At 40.2% G+C, this 18,944-nt stretch overlaps 1 protein-coding gene across 2 annotated transcripts in view; it reads right to left on the bottom strand.

Moving 5' to 3' along the window:
• Positions 1–18,944, bottom strand: part of ADGB (androglobin) — a 224,409-nt gene that overhangs the window by 184,622 nt on the left and 20,843 nt on the right. The window contains exons 2-4 of one of the 2 annotated variants that reach the window (XM_073337563.1): positions 11,617–11,776; positions 7,005–7,097; positions 1,434–1,505 (exon numbers count right to left, since the gene is read on the bottom strand). In XM_073337563.1, coding sequence (XP_073193664.1) covers positions 1,434–1,505; positions 7,005–7,097; positions 11,617–11,776 — 325 coding nt within the window. Of the gene's footprint in view, positions 1–701; positions 753–1,433; positions 1,506–7,004; positions 7,098–11,616; positions 11,777–18,944 lie in introns of those variants that run through there. The other variant, XM_073337564.1, reaches the window with a different exon arrangement.

The following is an 18,944-nucleotide window of genomic DNA, read 5'->3' as shown; positions in this document are numbered from 1 at the left end:
TATCCATATATTAAAGTTGGCTCTTGTATAAGATAGTTTCCTTGCCCTAAAGAGATGTTGATCAATGTGCAGAGTAATAAATGAAATATGTAATATTTAAATTATTTAATATGTACACATTTCCATTTGTATTAATATTTCAATCCTTAGCCAATTTAAAGTTAGTAGCTTTTGTTTTGGGGTTCCCACTTCCCAATTAGAGAGAGGCTCAACCAAAATCTCATGGTCCAGTTCCAGATTCAACTTCACAGCTCAAGCATAATCTTATAACAATCAAGCACCCTAACTCTGAAAAAGGTAATTTTGGATCCAAATTTCAAAACTGGAGGTTCAGGAGTGTTTGGATCTGAGGCTACAGTTCAAACCCATCTCTAATCAAAATCCAAAATTCATACCTGTTCTCTAAAAATAGAAATATAACACTATCATCCCTTTATAAAAGGAGAGATTATTGTTTGGCAGTTTTCCCTGCTGATTCACGTCTGTGTTCTTTTTAAGGAAGTGAGGCATCCCAGATAATATATGGTAATAACTGTTTGCTAGGATCTGAAACCATTTCACCCCATATACTTATTTCAAACTGTGCTTCAAAAACAGGCCTTGATATAAGAGCCATTAAGCCATAGAGCTTCTCGGTATTTGTATTTTGCCCTGTTTTACCACAGAAAAAATGAAAGACGTAATTTATTTTGAAATCATACATTTTAAGAGATTCATTCCCATTCTCCTCCACTTCCCGCACAACGTTAGCTATAAGATATGAAAAATTATATTGGTTCCTGTAATGGATATTGTTTATACTTATAATGTAAAAAAAATTAACTAATTTTAAAACATCTTCTAAATATTTTCCAAAATAATCATGTTGCTATACTCTGCTCTTTAAAGAGCATGTCCTTTCCTTACATTTACAGTCTGACACACAGACTTGGTAGGCTCATACTAACCAGTACTAAATGCATTCCTAAACTTAGCCTCTTTTCTATATAGTGAATATTGTAATCTAAAATGATAAAAGGTTTTTCAGAACTTTTAGATTCCATACTTCTTTTGTGGGGGTGAATTTACCCTAAAGTTAAGGATCTTTACTTCCTTTTGTAAATAATAGTTTCCTTTTAGCATTAATATACATTAATTTTCCATGCAAGTATTAACAAAACTTATTCATAACCTGCACTGTTACTTTAAAAAGCCCATTTCGGTTGGTCAGCCTTTCACGTCTCTGTATTTATTTGTTCAGTTTCTAAGAATGGTAATCCTTCATTATTAAACCTGTTTGATCCTGATATGAGACAGTCTGTCATTTCCCCCCACCTCCCACCCCACTGACAGGATTTACTATACTTAATTTCTCCTGTTGATGGTCTATTTACATCACTGATGTTGAGGGATCAGTCCTTAACATGACATGAGCTATCACATTTACTACATACCTCACTACCAAGTAAGTGTTCATTTGCTGAAAAAAGGTCAAACCAGTTTTCATTTTTCACTACTACAGGAACCTGAAAGAGAAGAGGTTTTAATTGAAAGCCTGTAGCTATATTCACTGAAGAGAATAAAGGTCCACGAAAAATATATGAGCATAATATTGTACAAATGCTAGAAATGCCAGTCATCAGCTAAAAGGCTGCCAGACTTGCAAATTCCCTGACTGCTTCAATATTTCTTAATAGAAAAAAAATATCTTCAAAACACAGAAGGTGTTGAAAATTTAAATTAATCATTGTTAAGTTGTATTGGGAACTTACTTAACAAGTGATAATTAGCAAAAGTTTTCTGTGTCTCAATGGACAAACATTAACAATAACTGATTTGCTCCTTTCACTGCACAACATTCAAATTCAACTTTAAGGACAACCGAAAATGAAATTTAGGGGCTCAGTTTAGGGCTTAGTGGTTTTTAGTTCTTTTATGACAGACAAAATAACAAGTGGAAATGGCTGTCTGTGAAAGAAATACAGTAGAATATAATACACTACAGATGCTGAAAAACAGAATGGAAATGCGCTCACAGACCTGCAAGGAGAAGACTGTTTAGATCATACCTGGCTCTAGCAAGTCTCTCAATTTTATGATTATCAGAGTCACTCAAGATATTTTATTAAAAAGATGGTACAACATAGTTATTTTTCACTCAACATACTAAAAGGCGTTTTGAATCACTTGGCTCCAAGGTATGTTGTTGTTTGTCATTTTGTTTTCAAAAACAAAAACAAATCTTCAGGACCACTCCTGTTTCCAATAAAGTCACTGTGAATTTTGCCACAGTATTCAAAGGGAATTTATGTGTCTAAATGTAACACAATAGTTTACAAAGATACAGACATCTGGGCCTGAGTCACCATTAAAGTATAATACATGCTGATGATCTGCTTAACAAACAGACTGTCATTTTGATCTCTATTCATTTTATAATTTATCCATTGTCAAAATATCCTCTCAGAGCAATATGATTTACAAATGATTACACTTATTGTTTTCTGAAACAAGACTAAGATCCACAAGATGACTCAATATCTAATTGAGTTGAGATACTAGTGGTATCCCTCTAAACTTAACAACATTGCAATTAATGAAAAATACCAGTTTTGTACAGCATCTGTTCAGTATATGGTGAATGCTGTTTTAATAACAATTTGTCTAGAACCAATGTCTCCTCTGAGAAAATATATGGAAAAACGGTTTGCTTTCTTGTAGTTTATTCTGTTTTTACATCATCAAACTGATTACTAGTAATCACTTGATGAAATGAGATTTTTATTAGATGCTTTACTATATGTCTTCAAAAAATTTACCGCAGTGTATAGCAAGTGACAAGAGATTTGTGTTAATGTCATTGTTGCAATACGAAGAACATTTTTCTATAGTGAAAGATTAGTGGATAGTTCTAAAATAGACAAACAACATTTGTTCCTTCCCATTTGAGGCCTGGCTCTTCACTTTCTATCAGCTATGCAAATATTTTAAAGTTTCCTAAAAATGAGTTAAACAGTGGGTAGCATGTTCCTTACTACTTCTATCCCACAGAGTTCTCAAGAATCATTTGAAGAAACACATTCTATTTCAGCAGCTGTTTCATCTCCACTTATTGCCAACTTAAAACTTCACACTGTATCATCAGGCACAACTGCATTTTTTTAGGGTGTCTCTTCACTAATGTGCTTTCTCCAAACAGTGTGTGTCAGATTACATCAACAAGAGTTCAAGCCAAACATAACTATATTTTTAAAAAATAATCAGTAACTCAATTCTGACCTCAATCTTTAATGCTCCAATGAGAAACATATGCAATCTAGGCTAAAAATGACCTGATAAATGACCAAGTGGGTATTCACCCACGGAAGCTTATGCTCCAATAGGTCTGATATGAATGTAGACTTCACCAGGACACTAACAGGGAAGCTAGTAAAAAAAAAAAGAAAAAGAAAAAGAAAAGAAAGAGCTATTGCCCGTGCTTACAACCAGAATGTTTGTTTATTTTAGGGCAATCTGGCAATAACAGATAGAAGGATTGCAGTGGAAGTCTTTGGAAACAAACAAAAACCATTTTTATTTCTGCTCAGTTGCTTGAATCTTTTCTTACTACTTTACATATACTTGTTCACCATATCCTTTTCTGTTTCTGCCACATTTAACACTAACTACATCATTTTAACTGTTTTTCATCACTTGGTATTTATGATCATTTTATTAATATCTACAGCATTTATAATAATTTTAGCAATTTGGCACTAAATTAAGGAGATTAAAACCGAAACAAGAAGAGTTGATGAAATACTAAACAAATTAAATGTAGTTGAAGGATTTTATATACATATAGTTTTATCTGTTTCTGGATGCCATATCCTTTGCCCCAGTCCTTTAGCGACCACAACTCACTTTATGTATTTTGGCAGCATCTATCATGCAATCTTTTGCTCTTGTGAATTTCCACCCCCACCCTCCCATTAAAAATTTAAACTTGAAACACACTTGCTGCATATTTAATAAAAAATGAAACTGACAAGCTGACACAAGTAAAACTGACAAGACTGAAAAGCTAGAGAGGCAGGCAAAGTGCTTTAAGAACCTTCAGATTTCAAATGGAATAAAAAGGGAAGAGGATAGTTTTAAATTTAAACAGCAGCAAAAGATTTTCAGAGTTGAAGAGCACTTCATCTGTGACATGGCAAGCAGATTATTCATTTCTTGTTTTGGTTTCTATTTAAAAGCAGCTGAAAATTAAATAAAGGAGTTGTGCAGAAATAAAAAACATTACTGGATATTAGCCAGCCAAATACTATCAAAGATACAGACATGTTATGTAGGCAGTTCGAAGAAGTGGGATGTCTGAAGTGGGAGACCAAGGATGATCATATATCATGGGTATATTCATAATCTTCAGATCTGCATGGCAGATTTCTACTTCAATGTTCTGCTCAAGTAAAACACAGTCTGAACAGCACATGTGGGAGAATCAGGATCAGCTTTCTGGCCCCACTGATACTTTCCCAAAACCTTTTCGCATTCTTAAAAGGGAGAAAACAATACAGGGACTGTGGTCTCTGCAGACAATCAAGAAGGCATATCTCCCTGCAAGTTTAACGTACGGAGACCTGTAGGAAAAAAATTAGAGTTTTGTGAAGTTACAAGAGCAGGTAAGTAGTTCTATTTATGCAGTTAACCCCTTCTGCTCACTGGTGACACAGCTGGACAGCACCTGAAACAGGGAGGTTCTTCTCTTCATGACTTTGCCCCTGTGCACCAGTTGTCCTGAGACAACTCTTTGTCCTGAGAATTTGCAAGACTGACAGACTGCATTTTTTCCTCAAATGTAACTTTCAATTTTTTTTATGATCACATGGGTGCAATGCTCTGACGTGGGTTTCCTAAAATTTGCTAAATGAAAAGAAACCACTGTGCTGTTGTCTGGTAGCATGTGAACGTTAGTAACCTGGTGGGAACATGCAATACAGGAAGTCATGGAATACAGAATTCCAGAAGACTGGAAAAGGGAAAATACAGTGTCAATCTATAAAAAGGGAAGTAAGGACAACCCGGGGAATTACAGACCAGTCAGCTTAACTTCTATACCCAGAAAGATAATGGAGCAAATAATTAAGCAATCAATTTGCAAACATCTACAAGATAATAAGGTGATAAGTAACAGTCAGCTTGGATTTGTCAAGAACAAATCGTGTCAAACCAACCAGATACCCTTTCAAAGAAAGCGTAACAAGCCTTGTGGATGTGGGGGAAACGGTAGACGTGGTATATCTTGACTTCAGTAAAGCTTTTGATACAGTCTTGCATGACCTTCTCATACACAAACTAGGGAAATATCTAGATGGAGTTACTATAAGGTGGGTGCATAACTGGTTGGAAAACCATTCCCAGACAGTAGTTATCAGTGCTTCACAGTGGGGTACTGCAAAAATCAGTTCTGGGTCTAGTTCTGTTCAATATCTTCAGCAGTGATTTAGATAATAACAAAGAGAGTACACTTATAAAGTTTTCAGATCTTACCAAGCTGGAAGGGGTTGCAAGTGCTTTGAAGGATAGGATTAAAATTCCAAATGATCTGGACAAACTGGAAAAATGGTCTGAAGTAAATAGGATGAAATTCAATAAGGACAAATGTGAAGTACTCCATTTAGGAAGGAACAATCAGCTGCACACATACAAAATGGGAAATGACTGCTTAGAAAGGAGTACTGTGGAAAGGGATCTGGGGGTCATAGTGGACCACAAGCTAAATATGAGTGTAATGCTGTCGCAAAAAAAGTGAACATCATCATTCTGGGATGTATTAGTAGAAGTGTTGTAAGCAAAACACGAAAAGTAATTCTTCCACTCTACTGATTAGGCCTCAACTGGAGTATCAGAGTCCAGTTCTGAGCACCACATTTCAGGAAAGATGTGGACAAATTGGAGAAAATCCAGAGAAGAGCAACAAAAATTATTAAAAGTCTAGAAAACATGACCTATGAGGGAAGATTGAAAAAATTGGGTTTGTTTAGTCTGGAGAAGAGAAGACTGGGGGAGGGAGGGGGGACATGCTAACCGTTTTCAAGTACATAAAGGGTTGTTACAAGGAGGAGGAAGAAGAATAGTTATTCTTAACCTCTGAGGATAGGACAGGAAGCAATGGGCTTAAATTGCAGCAAGGGAGGTTAGGTTGGACATTAGCAAAAACTTCCTAATGGTCAAGGTGGTTAAGCAAGCACTGGAATAAATTGCCTAGGGAGGTTGTGGAATCTCCATCACTAGAAACTTTTAAGAGCAGGTTAGACAAACTCCTGTCAATGGTCTAGATAATACTTAGTCCTGCCATGAGTGCAGGGGACTGGACTAGATGACCTCTCAGGGTCCCTTCCAGTCCTCTGATTAAGTTCTAACATGTTTCATCCGTCTCATAAGCCATTCTCTGTTTATTGTCTGGTGGAGGCACCTCATGCTGACTTTGAGGTACCTGTCTCCAGAATGTCTGCAGCTGACAAGTCTAGAAAAGAGTGCATTTGCAGAGGGAGGCTTGCAGTTCCTTCATTGTAAATTTCTTGTTTTATTTAATTGAGGAAAGGTAACATATGTCTCTTCTAGATTAGTAGTTGTCTCTTCCCTTGCAAGGACGTGCCAAGCATTTGCAATCCATTACCCTAGTTGTGGCAAGTTTGAATTCTACCACTCTGCTGTTATAACAATTGTGGCTGCTACTAACACTGCAGTCATCAATTAAATTTCAGTTTAGTTTTTTCATGAGAACAAGCAATACATATAAAAAGACAATACAATTGGTTTCATTGGGGCAACTCAGGGAGAAAGGTGGAAGAATATGACCCATACTTTTTTTGAGATGTTGTTGAGAATAAGTAGCATACACAAACTTTTGGAGTTTTTGCCATATGAAATGCATATGAAATGCGTTTGTCAGAAAAATAGGAAATCAATTTTTAACCTAAAGTCTACATCACTATAAGATCTTGTAACTACTCTTTTGTACAGTTAAAATACATGCTTCTTACCTTATTAGTTAAAAATTCATGTGGACGTTTCCAAGAATTCACTTTTAAGGAAGGTGGCAATTCAATCTTCCCTTCAGGGTCCTCAAAGACATGCTATATAAAATATACATGTACAAAAATTTAAGTTTGTATTTACTATTCCACTGGATCATCAAGATTTAAAATACTTCATTGTTCATAATTAAGGCTAAGATGCTGTCATGCATATTTTTAGTAAAAGTCGCCAGTGACCTGTCCGTAATAAAGAAAAATTCACAAAAGCCCATAACCTATCTGTGACTTTTATTAAAAATATGTATGACAAAATGGTGAGCTGCAGGCTCACCACATCACCTAGGGGAGCATGGCTTGGAGGTGCAGGGTCCCACCACTGCTGGCGGCTCCAAGCCCTGGGGCGCCCGTGGCCACCCATGGCCGCTCTGAGCTCCAGCTGGGGTACCCTGGCCACCCATGGCAGATCTGTGCTCCGGGGCGCCCACAGTGGCTGGGGCTTCCCAGGAGCCCTGCTGCCCGCAGTGCTTGGGAGTTTGGGGTCTCTCCGCCACCTCGGAGCTCCAGGCACCCTTGTCTCCTCCCCGGCTGGGAGCTGTCTGCAGGGCACCCCTGCCTCCCTCTGCGACTGGGAGCTCGGGCCCCCACAGTTCCCAGCTGCCAGGGGACACAGGTACTGGGGGCTCAAGTCACAGAGGTCTCTGGAAGTCACAGTTTTTGTGATTTCCATGTCCTCCCTGACAAAATCGTAGCCCTATTCATAATTATTCACTGGGAAGAAAAATCACACATTATGGCACAATGAAGAGAAAAGATGGTTACTTACCAATAAGTAGAGTTCTCAGAATATACTGCATCTGCAAAATCCATAGTCAAGCACATTAGGTGCTTGATGTAACTAGGAGAAGGATACTCAACCTGTGTTGTTTTTACTGCCAGAGTAAAATGTGAACAGGTCTCCCATTTCTTTCTGGAGCCTAAGACTTTCGGGTCTTCTATCACCTCCCATTCAAGCCAATTATTTGGATTCCCTATTCTTTTCAATCTTCCGGGAAGGCTGTCTGAAGGACTCTGTTTGGGCTACTTATACAGGGAGTAAAGACCAGACAGTCTGAGATACCTCAGACAGCACCATTCTCTCAGTAATTTTTAAGCACTTAAAATGCTGATTCAAAAAGAACATTTTCATCTTACAACACTCTCATTGCTCAAAGGCCAACTGCTTCTTCAGATCTGCCATGAGTACGTGGGATTGGAAGGCACCTCCTGGGTTATCGAATCGAGTCTCCTGCTGTCACAGGCAATCCCCATCATATAATCCCATTCTTAAGATTGTCAAGATCCATCTTAAAACTAATTGAGTGAATCCTACGCTAATATAAAATTATTTTAATAACACTAAACCCAATGTTTTCTACCTGGGAAGCCTAAAGTTAGACACCTAAATCCATATTTAGACTGGAAATTAAACTTGGGACTGTGCATCTACAACTCTCACTGCAGTCAATCCGAGCTATGAGCGCTCAGCATCTGGACATCTGGCTGCTAAATCAGGTATCTGGATACAGATGTAGGGGCTGACAGTTAAGCCACTGAAGTTTAAAACTTTGGCCATCTAATGAACAAGTACCATCTAAGAATAAACTAACCCAGGTTACAGGAAGTTTGGATAAATTCATTATGCAGTTGAGGATGTGGAAAAGATTCTGCGACTGCTCACATTGGTGGAAAGAGAAGTACTGATGATAGGTACATGGATACAAATATCTGTCGCTGGAATGTTACATCAGTGGGTAGATGTACAGGTTGTGATACTATTGTCACCAATGTTACACAAATGTGATAAATCTTGTAAAAAGTATGCCTTGTAAAGTATCATTAGAAAAATTATCATCTGCTAAGTATTATTATCCTGTTGAAATGTGTGCATTACCATTGTGTGTGAAGTTATAAAATGTTACTGTATACTTGTTACTAAACATATTGTGTTCCTGGGTAACACCCACAAGACAGACTTACATCAAGACTCGCCAGCCATGTGTTGATGGGCCATTAAGGAGAATCAACTATTCTAGTCAGCCCCTCCTTAGGATGCCTCAGAGAGCAAATGGACAATGGAGGCCCAGTGACTCAGCAGGGCACGTAGAACATGTGATCATGTTCAAACAAACTCCCTGTTTGAGCCAGTATTTTTCCATTCACATGGACTGGGACTATAAATTGGAGTTTGTGACATCACCTTCTTGCCTCATTCCTGTTCCACATCTCTGGACTGTGATTTCTAACAAAAAGGACCAGAGCTTTGAACAATGGACTGAGGACTCCAATCTTTTGGATGTACCAGAGAGACCTGCTGCAAGCTAGCAGACTTAACATCACTGCTATTATCCTGATCTACAGACTCTGAAATCAACTGTAATGTATATGATTCACTTTAACCATTTAATAATTGTTGTCTCTCTTTTTTATATTACTAACCCTTTAGTTTTAGCTTACTAAAGGATTGGCTACCAGCGTAGTATTTGGTGAAATCCTGAAGTATATTTTGACCTGAGGTAAGTGGTTAGCTTCCTGGAGCTGGAAGAACCTAACATATGTGATAATCATTTATCACAGAAGTCTGATTTTTCTGGGTGGTGCATGAGGGGCTAAAGGACCTGCCTGGGACTGTCTTATGATAGAGTACACGACCAGTCGGGAGTATATGCCCTGTATTCTGGCAGTCTGGCCTGAGACTGGCACTCTTACCTGTGTCCCATATCAGGTAGCATGACACAGACACTGGCTAATGGCTAAGCCATTTTGATATGTTTCAAGGACTGCAAGCTACAACAGTGTAATCTGCAGTGACAGTTTCAGGGAGGGAAGACTATGGTGTTTTAAATAATTATCAATTAAGGAAAGACATTAGAAAAGCATGAAAAATCATTACGCTGTTTTTCTTTTGCTTAGAAGCTCGATTTTATCAATTTCTTCAATGTAGTAGTCTGTGCCTTAAAACTGGAACAGTAATATGAGAGAAGTAGAAAAGCTTCTAGGGAATACAGACCTTTTCAGACGTGGTTACTGGTCTGAAAGCTTAAATGAAGCCTAGCAGGCTGGACTGGCAGATTGACCACTGGATACTGTAGTTACTTGTTTGACCAAGTTAGCATAGAGTTCCACAGTGAAGGCAAAATTCCGTCTTCAGATGTGGACACAGCTTACAGTGAATTTAACCATATGCAAATATAAAGGGAGAATTTGGATCTTAAAGATTTGGTTCACAAAAATGGAGGATGGCCTCACATTATGTGAGGGATCAAATGAGAAAAAATGAAATATGCCTCTCCCTCTGGACAATCAATGTTCACAGGCAGTCACAGAAGTACTTCAGAGACAAAGTTATCATCGCGTGGGACGTGTTTTACCAGTGACCAAAAACTTTTAACATCCTTCTTTCCACATCACGTATATGAAAGAAGCAATGTGCAATGCAGCTTGATGCTAGAGGTCTGGACAGTCTAAGAAATACACTAAGATGCTTAAAGGAGAAATATTTTTATGTATTTTTTGTATTACAATAGTGTCTGGTGCTCCCAACCAAGATTATTATTAATTATTATTATAAATCTATTTTTTCTCAGTTTTATTAACCCCTGGCTTGTAAATCAGAGCCAAAAACTGACCCACTTGTATGTGGAAGTACAAGGCACATACATTCTTATTGCCACATAATGTGGCTCCACAGCTGGCGTATCCACCAGAGCTCAGCCAAGATCAATGGAGCTAGAGTCAAATTAGCTCTATGTCCCCTTTGCACACCCTGCCCCTCTCTGGCCACAGCACTAGGATTGCAGAGGCTGATTTAGAAGTAGGGCAATTTGTAATTGCCACACTGAAGAGAAAGGGTGGGACTTGGTCCCCAAACTGGTATCACCCCATAAGTAAACAGAATTGAAGGGGAACTCAGTCCTCCCCATCCCATAATCCACAAAAGGGGCAGTGCTGGGCAGCCATAAAGCAATATTTTAAATCTAATAATTTATGCAACAGTCTTTATAATCCCTGTAAAGAAACAATATATTAGTTGACCCATTAGGTAAGGGGAATGGGACCAACAAGTAATTATTAACTCAAAGTATGGCCATTAATATTTAAGACTATAAGATTTGTACAATACTCAGGGAATCATGAGCCCCTTAGTAAAGCCTATTTTTCTGTGTTTTATACAAGCATAATTAATACGTATTTTTCCAGTGTTGTTTATACTTTTACAAAGGGCCATACAGATTGTCTGAAAATGTAAAAGCAATGTGTTTACTCCCACAAGAAGCGGCAGTTTTCATTATGATCTGAAACATTTCTGCTTTATTTAGTTTGACAACTGTTGCACAAACTACGTAGAAAAATCAATGTCTTCCTTTTTAAAATTTGAATGAAAAGAGGCAAAATACATTTAGCTTAAGACCGGACTTGATCTAGTGGGCACCCACTTAAACTTAGGCAAAAATTTAAAAGATGTGCTGGAGAAATTAACATGTTTATCAGAAACAAATTATTCTGAAGTTAAAGCAAAGCATACTCTATTAAATATATGTAGACAAATTAAGCTGAAAAAAAAGTGTCATATTCAACTTACTAAAACAGGACTCTTTCCAGCTTTATCTTTCTCTTTTCCAGCTTTTCCTGTATCCCACTTTTCTGCATTGATATCTGCTTCGTTCCATTCTGGCCAAATGGGAAATTTCCCTTTCTTCGATTCACTAGCAGTACCCCCACTGGGTAACACAGCAGCTGGCCTGGAAAGCAACCAACAGCCAATGTCAAATGAAGATTACATCAGAGAAGAAAGCAAATTTGTACAATAGAAAGATTTTCACAAGGTAATACATTATTTTATCTGATTGTTTTAATTTAACTTAATTAAAAAGTTTAGTGCTACTAATTACAATACCTTTCTGAATTCAGAAAAGGTAATATCAAAAGGTCTTTAAAACCACTAGATACAATTTTGGGTAGTAATCCTGCAAAGCATTGAAGCACATGCCATTTTAAAGTACATTAGTATTACCACTACTAAATGAAGTATGAAATGGAGTCTGCCAGTGGCACAAGGTATTGAGCTACAGCATGGATGGGATCCCTAATTGTGCTAAACCCAGCACAGTGACCCTGCTGTGTGGACCCCTAGTCTTGCCTGATATGGAGAGATACATATACCTGGCACAAATAGTTCATATGCATGCAGCTCCACAGGAGTATGCAGAGTAAAAGGGACACGATGATGACTGGAATCAGGGCATGGCACTTCCTCCCCTATGGATGTGTGATCCAGGAGTGAAGGGGTACATGTGAAAGGTGACCTCCACAAATTCCTTTAAACCTACTTGTTGCAAGCATAGGAGCAGCCTATGAAACCTGGACCAGGCAGGGACCTGCTGAAACCTGGCAGCTGCACCACAAGCACCCTGGCCCCAAACATTGAGCACCAGGGCCCCAAACACAGACAACCTTGCTGAAGAAGAGGCACGTCTGAGGTGTAGACAGCCTACCTCAGTCAGCCAGAAATGTGATCCGAGACAGAATCCGCCTCCTTGCATTGTTCTAGAGCCATGTGCTCCTCTGTGATGAGTTCACTGCATCTCCATGGGGGCTTGTCTCCTGCATATGGGCAGGCTTGAGATCATGTGACATGCAGGGTGCTCGGCACAGGGCTCCACTTGCTCAGCAATGCTCTGAGAGCTGCACAGCAGCAGAATCAAGATCTCAGAGAAGGGCTTTTATACTTCCAGAAGCTTTCAAATAAAATATATCTTATTTAAATAACTCTTCTAGCTCATAGGGGTTTTTAATATATAATTTCTCAACATTTTTCTAATTCTGATGATGTGGGTTTAAAAAAAGAACAGGCCCCTTCCTTACAACACATTCCTTCTATCTCCTATAAGCAGCAACAGAGGACCTAGAGCTGTATGTCTGCAGACCCAGGACGACAACACTGTTTTGGTTTACACTTGGAAAGTTATCTTCAAAACCATTATTGTCACTGTTTTGTGTGTATGTGGTATTGGGTTTTTTTGTTTTTGTTTTTTTTTAAGATGAAAGCTGACATTCAGCAGAAACCGAAAATTGCAGGGGCACATATTTGCAAGGGAAATCTTCCCACTTGCTATGGCTGAGTGGACTTTCCAAATCCTGGAATGGGTCATATATTATATTGTGTGTGTATTTATACTGCTGTGCAAATAATCGAAATAGTATATAAAACAATCAAATTTTGAACTTCAGATCTATAATTTCTTCCTGGGATTCTGGTGACTATACAAACCACTTAAGCATTTCCTTTTGTGATTTATTGTATCTCCAGAACCACACAACAGATGTGACATTTTAGATAATCTGATCATAACTCCATGGTACATGTTATTGCCTGAATTTTCAGTATAGTGAGCATCTAATTAATTATGCTCCAACTCTAATCACATAAATACTTACTGCACAAATAAGTATTCTTGGAGTATTAGTAGGTGACATCCTTTTACTGTTAAACTCTTTACTCTTACCTTCTTATTAGCTGAAAGAACAAAGTGATGTTAAAACTAATGATCCTTCACTGTTTAATCAAATACTACACTGATACACACTACTAGTAACTCTTCCTGGGAGTTAAATTATAAAAATGCAATACAATTCGCATATGTATTCTGCTCTGTATATTATGAGGTATAGTCCAAGCGAACTTCACAAACGTATTGTAGACAGATGTATTCTCTGGGGTGAATCTTCACTTTTCTCTCCTATCTCTATCAAATATAAAAAGTCTCCGGCATCTCCTCTAAGATATTTGATCTTCCATTAACAGGATCATTTTCTCTACCGCATCTTCTTAACAGAATGTCAAAAAATATTCCATTCTGTATTTAATAGTACTTAGAGTGCAAGTACAGACATGCAGATACTTAGCAGAATTTTAGTGAATTACCAGAGAGCTACCTCACTTTCAGTTTCTTTACTGAGTTTGCTGTACATGCATATATGCACTACAGTGAAGAACAACAGAATGCCAGCTCTATTAGATGTTTCAGTATTCATGATGTTCATTATTTTTGCTCTTTTCAAAATTGATCTAGGCCAGGTCTACACCTAAAAATGACAATGACCTAGCTATGTAGCTCAGGCCTGTGAAAGATATCAAACCCTGTATTACACAGCTAAGTCGCCCTAAACCCCCTGCATAGACATAGCTAGGTTGACAGAAGATTTTTTCTGTTGATTTAGCTGCCCTCTCTCGAAGAGGTGGATTAACTACATCAGCTGTTCTCAAACTGTGAGGCAGACCTCTCAAGGGAAGCATAGGAATGTGTTAAGGGAGGCGCAAGCTGTGTGCCCTTCTCCCCCCCCCAAAGAGCTTTGGCTGTCAGCCCCAGGTGGCTGGGACTCATGCAGAAGGGCCGTGCACATCCAGGAGGCATGGATAAAGGGAACAACCAGAGCCTCAGCACCCAAGCTCTCCTTCCCCCTGCCCCTCAATCTCTCACCGGGAAGGAGCCCAGGCTCAGGCTCTCCATCACCACCTGCCCAATCCCTCACCTGGAGGTGGTGGTGCTCCAGCTGTCAGCCTGGGGTGGCAGCAGCAGCGCAGAAGTAAGTGTGGCAATGGGGAGCTAAGTCTTCTGTGAAAAGTGATATTCCTCAATATCACTTTTCACATTGCCACCCTTTCTTCTGTGCTGCTGCTGGCATGGCGCTGCCTTCAGAGCTGGGCACGTGGCCAGCAGCCCCTGCTCTCTGCTCTGCCTTCAGAGCTGGGTGGAGGTATGTGTACTGGGGGGAGGTGATAAATGACTACACACACACCAAGAAGGGGTGCCCAATCAAATACGTTTGAGAACCACTGATTTCCATCAGCGTAGGAAGCATATGTGCTACAGCGGCACAGCTACAGCACCACGGCTGTGCCACTACTAGGCAAATATACCCCTAAACAACTCCTTTGCATAGCAAGCTGTCACCACAACACCCCTCTTTTAGCTAGCGGTGGCATTTCAGCAGCTGTGCCTCAGTTTCACCCCTCTATCTTTTGGCCTACTGCAGGCATAGGACTGTCCTGGTGCTCCATCCAGACTAATTTTACCGAAGTCTTAAAATTACGTACACAAAAACCAAACTTTCAGCCTAGCTCGGCTCAGCTGACACCCAGTCCATCACAGGCATACTTTTGACCATCCTTCTGTGCCTTAGCCCACCCCATGATCTTAGGGCTGGCCCACTCCTTCCCTTACTCAGGAGTTCGAGGAGACGCCAGCTAAGCCTCTAGCCCACCCCTGGAGAAGCTTATCTGGCCTTTCTCCTTCTCAGACTTCCTTCAGGCTTCTTCCCAGAGAGAGTATCTTTATTCAGCCTACTCCTACAACTGGCCTCACCCAGCTCTTTATGGACCACAAGCCCTGTCCTACCCCAGCTGGGCTTTATTTCTAATTAGTCCAAGTGCAAGCAGACATTCACAAACAGTTTTGGTGGGAATGATGGCTGGGTTGCTTCCCTCCCTTGCAAACATTTTTATTTGGTTCATTTCCTTTCTTTGGCTTTTGCTTACCGAGCTAAATTGCAGAAAGGACATACAACCTTTTCCCCATTGTGAAATAAGTCTCTTTTATTTTTGGCCACTTGTAACATACAGAAAGGACAAATAGGTCTAATAGTACATTAGTGGTGCCTACACTATCTCCTTAACGGCTTCACATAAGGATCCTGCTAGAGCCTTCAGTGTATACAAGAGCCTTTTCCTCATCCATACTTGGTACCAAATCTTCCCCTTGAATCTCATGAATTCCAATAGATCCATTTATTCTTCATTAGTGTTTATCAGGATTTTCAGTTTCTGCAAATACCTTACCACCTTTTTAACTCTTTTCCCTAAATCCCTAATCATTCTTTAGACACATGTTGCAAAGAGCCTACTTTCTTTGCAGATCTCAACTGTTTAATTTTTTCAGCTTTTCTCTTTAATCCTTCATCATCCTTCATGTAACCAACCATTTTCTAGCAAGCTTGCTACTTTAGTTTCTAAATTTGTTAAGGCTTCCTTCATGTCATCCATTTTATGGCAAGTAAGTGGTAGAAAGGATTTCACGCTTTCCTTATGATATCAGCCGGGGGAAAACAATTGAAATGAGCCAGACGACTGGTTCAGCAGTGCAAAACCTGAGCTCTGGGACCAGATTCCTGCCGTTTAAATAAGCCAGTCCTCTTGATTTGGGTATTCTTATGACTAATGTCTGAGACACACAGAAGTAAGAGAGTCTGGAGTTCACTTCCTATTCCTCAGTGACATGCTACATTAGCCATTGTTTATCTTCTCAATGGCAGTTTATCTACTTAGTGACTGGTATTGCTGGCACCTGGCTCCACCCAAATATACCTTTTGTGCATTTGTGTAAAAGCTTTATCCATTTTACATGAAAATGTACAAAAAGATACGGCATGAACCATGAACTCAACCATACAATCCCAATGGAAGATAAGATATGGGCTATATTAGCAGCTTCTCTCATTGTCTCCTGGGCAGCGTTTCCAGTCTGGGAATTGACTTGGTAACTGAAAGCCAAAACTTCGTTAACACAGAATTAAGATTGCCCGGGGTGCCTTGTGATCTTCCAGAATGTCAAGTTCAGCTACATTCAAACCCCTGAAAACCAGAAAGTGAACAGATATGGTAAAGCAAACAAACTTCTGAAAACCAGGAAATACTTTAAGGTATAGGCCACACCCATAATGGAGCTTTAAATGTTTCCCTACAGCTGTCAATAGCCACTGAGAACAGTTCAGTGAGAGAGAGTGCCATAAATAGACATGAACAATGACTAAGAGAATGTGCCATTTGCACATATTTGATTTGTTGCATTTTTCTGCATGCACTTCAGCTGTTAGGTGTAGCTATACTGAATGGTGAAGTGATTAATTGGAGCAGGCTGGGAGTGCTGTCACTCAGGTCTGAGGAAAAGTGCATGCATATGTTGGGGATCAGATATGCCTCATTTCAGTGCTAAATTCTGTAGGCTGTGTCAACAGCTGTGCATAAGGATCTTCTTGCCATAGCATTGTCAGCAGTCTAGAGTCATGTATGACAATGGTCTCCAGGGTGCAGTGAAGGGCAAGTAAAGGCAATCCTCAAGGCAAAGGTGATCTAAACTCAAGTTTTGCAAAAGCAAACAAAAGGTGTTAGATTTTGTCCTACAGCGTTCATGTGCTCTGTTTCCCAAATTTTCTGTAGAATCCATAAGGGAAGATCCCACGAGCCCCAACGCCCCCCCTCCAGCTGAAACCAGGAGTGTAGCCCTGTGGAGCCCGAACCCTGGCATCCCCATCCCCCTCCCGAGACAGAAGCTGGGAACTAAGCCACGGCACAGAAGCCCAGCACCCCCTGTGAGGCTGAAACCAGGAGTAGAGCTGCAGGGCTGAACCCCTGAGCCCCAGCGCTCCCCCAAGATCTAAAGCCCTGAGCCCTACTGCTCCCAAGGGTCAGAAATCCTGACCCCACCCCACTGGGAGCCCTGACCCTCCCAGAATGCATGTTATGATTTTGTTTTATATGTAGCTATTTGTTTCCAATACTTCTACTTGTGATTACTTCAATCTTTGCTTTTTAAAATAAACTTATACTTGATATCACTATAAACATATCTAAGTGCTGTGTGTTCAGTGGAACAATGATCTGAGTAAGTGGAACTGGTAAGCTGGAGTGTACTGTTCCTTTGGAAGCAACACATGTGTGAATATTGACAGTGTCTGGTAGACCAGGGGCTGGACACTCCAGGGAGTTGCTTGGAAGCAGTATGGAGTTGGAATAGGTGTATGACTATTGCTAACCTGTAGAGAGGGGTCTGCATAGGCCAAGAGGGTAGTGCTTGTGTTGCCCGTGGCCAGGAGAGTTGGGGAGCTGACCCTGAGCAAGCACAGACAAGCTTCCTCACACTAAGGTCAGGTGGGGGTAGCTTGGTGCCTCGCAGCTTTGAGTGCTCCTGGGAAGTATCAGAGCCAGGCACCAGAAGTGAGAGCAGGGAGCCTGTCTGTCCTGGGCTCTCAATTAGTCCCCAGCTGGCACCCAGGCAATGTAGAGGAGGAAGCTATCTGACTCAAATGCAGAAGGCACAAGAGCTGGATTGGAGAGCAGAGAGGGAAAGGAGTAGATTGGGACAAGGAACCTGGTGAGACTGAGAGAAGAGTGTGAGAGGGGAGAGACAGATCAGATGATGAGTTGGAAGGAGGTAATTGGGACTGGCTGGGCAAGAAGACAGGGACTGGAATGAGAAGCCTGAGGAGTGGAGACTGGGACTGGGAAAGAAGCCAGGGGTAGGGAAAAATAGAACGGGGACAGGGACTTGGTGGAGGCAATGAGCAGAAGGGGTCAAGCTTGAGGGTAACTGTGGCTACTAAAGCACATTTCTCTCCAAAGCTTTGGATGGAACTCAAGATTCTCAAGTCTCACTATTCCTCTTTTGTCAGCAAATGTATGTGAAACCCGCTGGCAAAGTGTGTCACATCTCCCTCTAGTGGCTGGTCTACACAGAGCATGACAACATACTACTACTAGTGGTTACACCATCAGCTCGAGTGGCAGATGTCTGCCCCTGCTTCATTCAGTGTACAGGATGAACCTGCTCTTAAAATGAATCATGGTTGTGTTGTGAATTAGGCTGTTGTCTGTAAGACAACTGTCTCATTTATTGCAGAAGTTGGAAGGTCTGTAGTAAAGGAGGTAGGGGATTGCAGGAAAAGAATCACAGACTGGAAGGGACCTCGAGATGTCTTCTAGTCCAGTCCCCTGCACTCAAGGCAGGACTATTATCTTTCTAGACCATCCCTGACAGGTGTTTGTCTATCCTGCTCTTAAAAGCCTCAAATGATAAAGATTCCACAACCTCCTATTTTTTTCATTTTTCCCTCATTGGATTCATGATTTCTAAA

This window comes from Lepidochelys kempii, chromosome 3 (assembly GCF_965140265.1).
Source record: "Lepidochelys kempii isolate rLepKem1 chromosome 3, rLepKem1.hap2, whole genome shotgun sequence".
Classification (NCBI taxonomy): domain Eukaryota; kingdom Metazoa; phylum Chordata; order Testudines; family Cheloniidae; genus Lepidochelys; species Lepidochelys kempii.
The sequence above is the reverse complement of the archived record's forward strand: the minus strand, read 5'-3'. Positions and strand labels throughout refer to the sequence as shown.